Below are 11,167 nucleotides of genomic sequence, written 5' to 3' on the forward strand. Positions count from 1 at the left end.
TCAAGTAAAGATCATTAATACTCTGAGTAAAAATTATTAATACTCCGAGTTAATAATTACGAAGGAGTGTATTGTTATTAGTGTTAAAGATAATATGAAAATATTTTTTTCTAAAAAGATATATAACCCATATTACTTTAACCCTTCTCCTTGCCTTATCGAAAATAAGATAGCTCTCAACATTAACCTTTTGTTTAAAATATTAGAGTATACCAAGTTAACACATGAGCATATTTATTCCCCTCATTAAATCTATAAAAGATTATATTCTTAAAAATACTTTGTAAGATTAAAAATAATTTTTATTTGGTTGAAAAGGAATCAATGATTTTTTTAAAGCAACTATTAGGGGATGATGCTAGTAATAACTAAATCCTTAGTTCAAACCCGCATGTATAAGAAATCTTTAGAAGTGATTGATGAGATCTCAAACACTCAACTTGGTACCGACGATCGAGTTCATATGGGGTTTTTGATGTCATCCCTCTAATGCTCAAATTAGCAACGAAATAGAATATAAGTCATGAGTAAATAGTGACTCACCTTGGTAACTCGTGTCTAAGGAAAAAGATTTCAGATGCATTTTATATTGAATTAATATGCATGTGGCTTGCTTGTTGACTAAAGCCTTGGTCTTCTTATGTTGATTAAACTACAACTTATCGAGTCTTAATTAGGATAAATATTTTTCTTATTATGTGTCCCCGTGGAAGGTGTACTTATGGAGTTTTCTCATAAAGATCTAAAAGTGCAACTATATCAAATTAGCACATTGATTGTCGAGTCATTTGCTTAGTAGTCATGATTGACCTATCGAGGAGATCGACAAGTCTTATGAGACACATTGGGTAGCTACTAGTACTTAGCCCAAGAAGAGTGTATTGGGTAGATTTTCGATGTTTAGTCTAAGAAGAATGCATCAGATACATTCATTATTCATAGCTTGATTAAAGCACATCAGACATAATTTTTTAATCTTAGTCTAAGGAGAGCCCATTTTATGTATCCTTGATTTATAATCTTAGAATGATACATCAAACAAATATTCAATGCTTACTTAAGAAGGACATAATGCTTTGCCTAAAAAGAGCACATCGAATACCTTTATAATCCTTAGCCCGAGGAGGATGTATCAAAAAACTTTTGATACTTAGTCTAAGGAGGGTGCATCCTTGATGATTAGTCTAAAAAAGATACATTAGATAATTTTTTATGCTTAGTCTGAGGAGGTGCATTGGATAACTTTCGATGCATAACCCGATGAGAGCACATTGGTTGACCTTCGATTTAATTTGAGGAGGGTGCATCAGGTAACTTTCAATGTTTGCCTCAAGGGTAATGCATTGAATGACTATTGATACTTAGCCCTAAAAAAAATACAACAAGATATCTTCAATGCTTAGCTCTAAGAGGGCATATCAAATAATTTTCTATAACCTAAAGATGCTTAGTACGAGAAAGACATATTGAACAACCTTCGATTCTTATCCCAAAGTGGGCATATCAAGTGATTTTTTATATTTAGTCTAAGAATAATACATTTGATAAGTCTTTGTTGCTTGTGCTAGTGGTCAATTCTCATGTCGATCGATGCCTTGGTGAGCAAAAAAATTCATAGAAAGATTGAGTCGACAAGTGAAAAAATTGAGTAGAAAAGACTAATAAGATACCTACCCGAATGTTGCTCGGGCAAGAAGCATAGGCATGAAGCCGCTGATGGGACTTTCAATAATTAAGGTGGTACTTTAAGGCTATAACAAACTTATCTATAGCAATGAGACTCATTATGCAATTTGAGCCCTCCTTTTGGATTTTATGAGCCTTCTATTATATCTCTTATTCATTGAACCTCTGAATCATCATTATTCATCCCTCTCCTATATCAAGTCCATAGGATATCTTTTTCTTTATTGTTTGAGTCTTGCTCCTTTAGCTAATTTATGATCGAGAGGATCAAAGTATTATCATCGGTTAACCCAAGGGTATGAGAGAGATGGTAAGAGTGGACTCAAAGGTTATTAGGAATCTTTAAATCATATAGGATACTTATAACTAGCATTTAGCCCTGATTCCTAAGTATTTGGAGTATCTACACTTCATGTACTTCATAATAACTAAGTATATTGTGTATGTATCTCGAGTTAGGCTGCATCCATATAATTCGATGTGTATATACTTCTATCTATATGTCGATGTGTGAATATCGAACTTAGGTTCCCCCTTTATCCGTTGATTATGGTGTACCTTCAATGGTTGAAGGTGAAGCATACTAGCATCTCATATGGCACCCAATTCATGGCATTATCTCATAGTCTTTATCGAGGAATGATGCTATCTCAGCATTACCCCTATCCTGAATCTTTTCACTTTTATTTTAAAATTTATAATAGGGCTACGGCTAAGAACTACTATCTTGCAGCTCGAAAAAGTATTCAATATAAAGGGAGCCCTCAATTTTCACATTTGAAGGGGTGTACTTCTTTATTGGGAGCCGTCTTAACTCATATCGTCACAAACATCCCTCTTTTTCTAACTACTAAGAAAAAGGATTATGTACTTCAATTAATAGAAGCTTTATCCTCTTTCTTAGTTATAAAAAATGAATCGATATTAGTTGATTGGTGCCAACCTATGCCTAGCACCATAGGGTATGCTCCAATCCCTTGAGTCTTTCTTTTCTAATCCTTCCCCCAATGCAACACTAAGCAAAAATTTTGTTGCATGGGTATGGATTTCAAGGTGCTTAAGATGAGAAAGGTGATCATGTTCGTCTCGACAAGTTTCATGTCTACCCCAAAATATTTCTCTATTGTGATGAGCTCTTTGGCTCTCGAAACGTTCTTAAAAAGTATATCTTACCCTGATGTAGTCGGTACGGAGACATCCTCCTAAAAGAGAAGAGTTATCCATTAGAGAATAGCCTTTGATGCATTAGACAACTAGCAAGCAAGCCTAAAAAAGCCAATCTCATAGAAGTAACAATAATACTAAGACCTGTGCAAGCACTAGAGCTACTTGACCCAATAGGATGAGAACCATTGATGCCTAGATAAGTTGAACACTTTTGAGATGATATTAAAGGATGATCACTAGGTTATTAAGTTTTTTAAGGGGTGTTGATCGTTCGATGAACAAGGAGGGATATACACTCTCCTGTAATGTTCTTATCCATTCGATAATCAAACGTACCATAGTGGTAAATCATCTTAATTTTTACCGAGTCACTCGTTCATCTTTTATAGTTATAGGACTCCACCGAATAAAAATCAAGAAGAATTTTTTAGAATTTTATGTATTTTTCAGTAATAATGGTATTCGGATACATTACAACCAGATTATCCAATTGGGTAATGCTTCTCAAATCTACGCGGAGGCATTCAATTCAAATCGGACCGGTTGCTGATGGGTCCATGTGGGACCATGTTTCTCAAGTCACAACAAGGTAAGGTGAGCGGGTGTGGGTGTGGGTGTGGGTGTGGGTGAACCGCGAGCGAGTAGGCAAAAGCATTGAGCTCTGCGTCCCCGTAGGCCACGCTCGTCACCCGTCGCTTGTACTCCTCGCAAAGCGAACTTGTGGTCGCAAATGGACGACCGGATCCATCCTTAAACATCGACAAGTTTGCCTCCTCTTCCTACCTGCCCGACGTGCCTGACTGCTACTGGAAGGGATGGGGTGGACCCACCGATGATATATGGGTAAGTCGGAGAATAAAGTATGTTGGAATCGCAGTGGTGGTACAAGAGTGGGAAGATGAAACTTCCGGAAGACGGAAGACCGCGTCCAATTGGCCCACTGCTCGTCAACGGCGAGACCCGACTCCGTACCCGACGCTTAAGTGGAAGCCATCCTCCTCGTTTCCGCGAGGCCAAACCCCTCCGTGATCCGTTCCAATGGCGGATCCGCCTCCCTCCTCCTCGCTCCTCCTCGATCCCCCGTTCGCCGACCTCTTCCCGGACAACCTCTCCCTCCCCTCCGACGATCTGCGCGACCTCGACTTGGATTTCGACTTCGACGACTTTTCCGTTGACGACTTCCTCTGCTCACCGGAGGAGCCTCACCACCACGCCTCCTCCCACCCTTCCGCCGCCGACGGATCCGCTGTGTCCTCCTCCTCCTCCCTCAACCAGGATCCCCCGCACCTCGCCGCTCGCCCCTGCTCCCCCGAATCCGGCGACTCCTCTGCCTCCGGCGTCTTCGTCGCTGACCGTGGAGTCAAGGAGGAGAGGGAGAGGGCCGGATGGGGCCTGAAGAGGAAGATGGAGACGGACGACGATGGGTTCTCCGACGGCCACGCCGATCTTAACCTTAATAACCCTGGATCTAACCCTAGGAGCAGCAAATTTCGGCGATCAGAGGAGGCGAGCTCGCCCCCCGACGTTGGATCGGGGGGTGAGGTGGTGGAGGAGAAGAGGAGGGCGAGGCTGATGAGGAACCGGGAGAGCGCCCAGCTCTCCAGGCAGAGGAAGAAGCAGTACGTCGAGGAGCTGGAAGACAAGGTCAAGTCGATGCACTCCACCATCAATGAATTGAACACCAAGATCTCGTACATCGTGGCGGAGAACGCGAGCTTACGACATCAGCTGGGTGGGAGTGGTGCTCCTCCTGCGGTTTATCCACCACCAGGGGCGATGGCGCCGGTGCATTTCCCGTGGGTTCCGGGGTATGGAATGAGGCCACAAGGGTCGCAGGTTCCTTTGGTTCCGATACCCAGACTGAAGCCTCAACAGGCTGCGCCTACTCCAAAGGCAAAGAAGTCAGAGAGCAAGAAGGGCGAGCGCAAGACGAAGAAAGTGGCAAGTGCGAGCCTTTTGGGGTTGTTGTTCTTTATGCTAATACTTGGAGGAGCAATTCCCAGAGTAAACCGTTGGTACGAAGGAAATGAGGCGGATGAAGGTATGAGTAAAATGAAAAGTTTGAGCCAGACTAAAGGTAGGATTTTTAGTGTTAGAAGTCGTGATAGTGGTCCAAATAGCACAGTATTGTGTAGCAGAAAGAAGGGTTTTGGAGAAGGTGGTATAGATAGGGTTACTGGTAGGCGATGTGAGGATGTAGAGGCGGGCTCTCGAGTGAAGCCAATGGGAAGCACTTCATGGTCATCACCTGGTTCGGAAGCTGTTTTTACTCATAACTCCACTGAGAATCTGCCTGCAATGCTTTATGTGCCGAGAAACGGCAAGCATGTGAAGATTAATGGGAATTTGATAATCCATTCTGTTCTTGCCAGTGAGAAGGCCATGCAACAAGCCAAAGAAAGGCAGTCACTGGGTAAAGAAGGTAAAGAGACTGGGCTAGCTGTTGCAGGCAATTCGATGTCTGCATTGGCCATTTCCAAACCTGGAAAGGAGGTGGATCAACACTCTAGATCTTATAGAAAAGCTTCTAATTCTGATGATACATATGTGAACAACTTGAAAGCAACTTTGGCTGATGATGGCCCAATGCAACAGTGGTTCCGCGAAGGAATGGCAGGTGAGCGAATTATTCCTCATTTGTTCATATCTGTGTTTGGTGTTCCTGAATTTACAATGTTTCTCTTGAATTTGACATTAAATTGGCAAATAATTTATTTATTAATATCTTCTGTGCTAGATAGCTCTTTCTTATATATGATCATTTGTTTATGTTGCTTGAGAACTATTATAGCATGCGATTTGCTTTAAGAAGAAAGAGGAAATCAGATTGCAATCTTTGGGGGGGCATCAGATTGCATTTACAAAAGGAACAAGACCCGTAGCTGTTAGTATCATTGAATATGACAATTCCATAGGGGAAAATACAATCTTCAACCATAGATTTGCATATGAATTATAAACTAGTTATGATGAATTTTTACGTAGAATATACCTCTGTATTCTTTTATCTGCTAGGGTAACATTTTAGTTTCATGCACTTCCTGATCGTAGTTTGGACCTTGTTTTTCATGTTCCATCTATGTCTTGCAGCCTGTAGGTGTCTAATATTTGTATAGCTACATAATCTGTGAATAGGCGTGCATTTGTAGACATGTTGGCCCAGGATTTTCAACCCAGAATTAATATGAGAATATTTATTTGTAGCCTATGGCCTATCTAAGTTGTTACATCCACTTGTGTATTAGAATCACTTGTACACCACATGAAAACTTTAGTTAGTATTTGATGCGTATAAGAAGTAAATATGAACATCTGTATTAAATATATTTCATCATTTTTGTTTGAAGTTACATTGCACATTAAATTTCTCTCTTTCTATGTTAGTTTTTTTATGCAAATTCAAATTTGAAGCATGGCTTTTGGTTGCTCATTCTTTAGCTTTAGTGCCTTGTGTTTAAACTATATATAAAAAGCATCCGATAGTTTCGGTTTCATGAATGAAATAATTTACACAAAACTGTTTTGGTGTATGATTACGTTGTTTTGACAGGCCCAATACTGAGTTCGGGCATGTGCACTGAGGTGTTCCAGTTTGACGTCTCACCATCTTCCTCTTCGAGCAGCATCGTTCCTACGAATTCAATCATTAACGCTTCCTCCATTGTCAATGCTTCAGAGAACCTCCCTCCTACTTCGTCTCATCCTCGAAAAAAGAGAAACAGGAGGATAATGTATCCTGAGCCAATTCCACTTCGAGGAACCACGACGGCAAATAACACGGAACAGTTTGAAAAGCCTTCTGAAAGCAGCAGCAACTTCCACAATCCTAAACCTGTTTCCTCAGTTGTGGTCTCTATTTTGGCTGATCCCAGGGAGGCTGGTGATGGTGAAACTGATGGGAGGATTTCACCCAACTCCCTATCTCGAATTTTTGTTGTTGTACTTCTTGACAGCGTCAAGTATGTGACCTACTCCTGTGTTCTTCCTTTTAAGACCTCTGCCCCACATCTTGTAAACTAATTCCGGGGAGTAGATTATGACTGAATGATAATAAAAGGCTTCAGTTGCTTTGCTCCCTCGGTAGCATTGTTGTGTCTGATACGGAACCGTGGTTTATCTTTTTAACATGTTTTAAGTATTTGCCGGCTATAAAAAGGTGGTTTCATTGTGTTCAGCTTGGCTGAGTGATTCATATTGGCTGACAAACTAATTCATCTCCGGGCGGCGGTGGACCAGGATCCGGCGATGAAGGGAATATACAGCTCCCTCATTTTCAAAATTTTTTATAGAATATTTTTTTTATATATATAAAAGATGATTTTACGCTGGCATCTCTACCTGTGAGCCCCCACCTCCGTGCAAGTAGTGTCTAAGTGCAACCCCCATCATCCTCATCATCAACATTGGTGGAGAGAGTCACGGGCGAGAATGACACAGGCAAAGCACGCAAGTTATAACGATAGAGAAAGAGGGGACGGAAGGACAATAATATAAGGTGAAGACAAACCATAACGACAAACTTAGGCGAGGAACCCACACACGAAGGTGGCTAAGGACGAAGACAATAACTAATGGGGTGAGGGCAGGTTAAAAATCAGCTTTTAGAAGAAAAAAAAATTCGTAAGAATTTATCAAAGCTAAGAACTATTTACGAGAATTTATCCAACATATATTATATATAAATAGAAAATAACATAATAATTTTAAAAGGCCCAAACAATATATATATATATATATATATATATATTGTAATACTAATAAACTTTTTAAATAAAAAATAAAACAACATTATTATGAGAGCAGCAGAAGAGTATTTGGATGGGAAATTATATGAATAGTAAAAAAGGACCAACAAAAATATATAAAGTGTAATAATATATATTCTTTTTCAGGTGAATGAGAAATTCAAGATCGGACCTTGCAATAAACTACAGCTAGGCAGTAAGTTTAGTGCATTACTCTCATGTCAATATTTAAGGTGTAAAATTAAAGAATCCACCGATGACCTATTGATCTGTAGTCAATTGCTTTACTGAAATAATAAATAAAAAATTTAAAGAGCCGAATAAAAATATATTTTACACTAATACAACATACTTAAAATAAAATAAAAAAACAAACAATAAAAAATAAAAAAGAGCTCAACCCAATGACCTATCAAAGCTATGGACCTAATTTAATAGAAATTATTTGAATGACAAATAAAAAATATTTTAAAGAGCCCGACAAACATATATATTTTTCACTAATACAACAACATATTTAAAATATAAATAAAAACCCAAACAAATATATATAGTGTAACAAGAAAAAAATTATAGAAAGGGCCCAACCGGGTTCGAACCGGTGACCTATTGATCTGCAGTCAATTGCTCTACCACTGAGCTATGGACCCAATTTGGTTTTGATAAGAAATATCAATTATTTATTATTTATAATAAGATACCAGCATGATTAATGACATTAATAAGCTTCAGATTGTGCTACAGTAAATCCACACAAATTTACCAATTTTTTATCATTAAGGGCTGCATGAAGAAGACATTAATAATCGTGATTTAGTAGAGTATACTGACCTGGGCGATCTCCATTATCCGCGGGACTTAGGGCACATCATCAAGAGATCGGCAAAAGGATGGATTTTGATGAAGAATAGTTATCATCACACATACTCCTGTCAAGATCCCTGTTTTCATATTCACAAAACAAATTATAAAAATGCATATTACAAATTAAACAGTGTCGAAACTGTGTGTAGGAGGTCAAAGGTACACAGTCCGTATGCATGTAATGCAACGATTGAATGCATGTTATGTGATGACTGAATGGAAGAAGTTAATGTAACAACAACATGAACAATTATCTAAAGGTAAGATGATAGGGGGAAAATTCATCCCTTCAAACGCAACTCGACATGTGGCTATCGATCAACACAAATGGTCGAACCTAGACGATGTGGCGACCACCTAAGCACAAGAACAATGGTGAACCCAGAAGAGAATATTCTGCCCTTATCGCAAAATATTCTTTTGGGCTCAACTTGCTATAAAATTCATCAATTTACTATTATTACCAAGGTCAATTACTGTTTACCCGTGACTCCACTTTCCATCTCAGTCCTAACTTGACCGTCGCAAGGATCAAGTTGGGCACCCCACCCAACTCTAGTCTTCCTATAGGTCGACTCCTCGGCAAACACCTGAACCATCTCCTTGATCATTTTTGGACTCTTGCGCACGTGGCCCAAAACCGACTTGGGCCGATAGAGATGTCACTGATAATCACACCATCATAAGACTATCAAGAGTGTATTCATTTAGTTTAATGAATGAGTTGGAATGTCATTTAAATGTAACCCAACCCAAGAACTAGGCTTTGGAATCATGACTTTGTCCAAAAAAGTTGTACTCTTAATGGTGTACTTGTTGCTTGAACAACTTCTGCTGACTTCAGAATTCTTTGTTTCAACTCTCAGGGCACACTATCATTACTTCCCACAGAAGCATATGGCCACCGTCAGGTTAATGCTCCCTCTCTCATTGGTCACCCATTCCCTGGTATCATGTTACTTCCTATTTAATTTATGCACCAGAGATCATGATTCTTTCTTTCGGCAGTTTAAGCTCTAGTTTCTTTAACAACTGGACATGCACAAAATCAAAGAAGCAATATTTAGATTGCAAGGGAAGTAACAAAAATTTCATTTCAGTAAAAACTGGAAAGATGCCTGAAAAGTAGATTCTCTGTATTTACCTTCAGTAGAGATGGGCATTAACCAAAGCTTATCCAATGGCTTCAAAAAAGGTAGTCACATAACCAATAATATTTGGGTCTCTCTTTTCTCTTTACTAATCTTCAGGATTGCTTTTCACTTTTATGATTTGCATAAGCAACATAATGAAGTCATTTGACTTCCCTGCACGCAAGAGGGAGTCCAATGGGGAACAAGAATATATTAATGGTTGCCAATGGATAAATGTACATATAATTGCATGAACTGAAGATGCTAGCTAAACTAATCAGTAAGATTTTGTCAGATTACCCTACGGCCCTGAGATCCTGATCTTCCTTTACAAACTAAGCATCTTCACATATGTAGCAACAAACCCCCAAAAGATTCAGGTTCTAGAGCAATATTATAGACACTGTGTGCAATTTATCACAAGCAAATCCCAACCATCACCACCACCTGCAACAAAGGCTCATTAAAAGCAATATTCTAGGCATTTAGTACAGTTTATCAAAGCATATGCAGCCAAAACAACTAGCTAATATCGAAATACCAAGGATAATGGAAGACAATCTATATTATTAATTACATTGGGATGTATAATACATAACAAATTGAACAACTTGTAGTCAAGACTAATAAAAAGAATCTAGATTTGGGAAAAGGTTGTCATACACTCATATGATGATGTCTACATCTTATAAATCCAGCAGACAGCACCAGAGTTGCTGCCATTTACATTTGAAAGTAGAAACTGTACCGTCCAATGACTCCAAGAAGTCGATAGCAAGTAACTCATCAGAACTAATTGACTGTTTATAGTCCATAAGTAAATCAATAAAGTAATTCAAACCACTTTGCAATTAAGACCAACCGATCCAAGTCCAACCCCTAATTGATCATTAATCCTAACCCCACATAGGAGGACATCAGAAACCAAAACGAGTCATTATTGCAGCAGCATCCGAAGCACATAAACAACAAAATGAAGGCTAGGTTGATGACAAAACAGGAAACGCCTTCAGCAACTGAAAGGCGAAACCCATCAAGAACAGAACCCTAGATGACCGCAAAGATCGAACAAAGCAAATGTTGATCTACGAACAAGACGACTATGGTGATAATACTGATCGAACGACAAGAACAATAGTGCAGAAGATTGATCTCACAGATGCAGCAAGACGAATAACGCAAGGCGCGGTACGCATTGATGGCAGCAAGAAGACGCCTCGAGCAACCGGAAAGAGGAGCCACCCAACCGCCAGAGGAAGTGAAAGGGGGGCGACGTTGCCGACGTTTCCGTTCCTCTCACCATCTTTATATATATATATATATATATATATATATATATATATATATATATATATATATATATATATATATATATATATATGGTCAGATTGAGTTTGAGATTCAACCGAGGTCGAGGAGGATTTCTTTGACTCGATCCCTTAAAAACACATCTATGTGAGCAAGGGTCAATCGTACGTGATCGGTTAATGACACCCGACTTATACCTCCTATACGAACATCGATCGATCTGCATGAACCCACACTACGCAACATCGTTTTGAGCTTTCCGGA

General features: G+C 39.2%; 1 protein-coding gene, 1 long non-coding RNA gene and 1 other non-coding gene across 3 annotated transcripts; 1 reads left to right on the plus strand and 2 right to left on the minus strand.

The window, feature by feature from the left end:
- The first annotated feature begins 3,777 nt into the window (after positions 1–3,777).
- Positions 3,778–7,027, plus strand: LOC135626951 (bZIP transcription factor 39-like). Its single transcript, XM_065132808.1, has 2 exons — positions 3,778–5,470; positions 6,404–7,027. Exons 1-2 carry the CDS (start codon positions 3,892–3,894, stop codon positions 6,871–6,873), a joined length of 2,049 nt encoding a protein of 682 aa, XP_064988880.1. The 5' UTR covers positions 3,778–3,891; the 3' UTR covers positions 6,874–7,027.
- Positions 7,028–8,176: 1,149 nt separating this feature from the next.
- On the minus strand, positions 8,177–8,248 carry TRNAC-GCA (transfer RNA cysteine (anticodon GCA)). The gene has a single exon. It is a non-coding gene; the product is annotated as a tRNA-Cys (tRNA).
- A 161-nt stretch (positions 8,249–8,409) lies between these two features.
- On the minus strand, positions 8,410–10,874 carry LOC135627651 (uncharacterized). The gene is made up of 4 exons (XR_010492662.1): positions 10,753–10,874; positions 9,896–10,042; positions 9,607–9,769; positions 8,410–8,539 (listed from the first exon to the last, which is right to left on the minus strand). It is a non-coding gene; the product is annotated as an uncharacterized LOC135627651 (long non-coding RNA).
- Between the last annotated feature and the right edge of the window lie 293 nt (positions 10,875–11,167).

This window comes from Musa acuminata, chromosome BXJ2-11 (assembly GCF_036884655.1).
Source record: "Musa acuminata AAA Group cultivar baxijiao chromosome BXJ2-11, Cavendish_Baxijiao_AAA, whole genome shotgun sequence".
NCBI classification, from domain to species: domain Eukaryota; kingdom Viridiplantae; phylum Streptophyta; class Magnoliopsida; order Zingiberales; family Musaceae; genus Musa; species Musa acuminata.

Bases quoted from the DNA above. Each gene is read 5' to 3' on its own strand.
- LOC135626951 (XM_065132808.1), top strand. From the start codon at position 3,892: ATGGCGGATCCGCCTCCCTCCTCCTCGCTCCTCCTCGATCCCCCGTTC. The intron at 5,471-6,403 runs GTGAGCGAATTA...TTGTTTTGACAG, and splicing joins GTTCCGCGAAGGAATGGCAG to GCCCAATACTGAGTTCGGGC.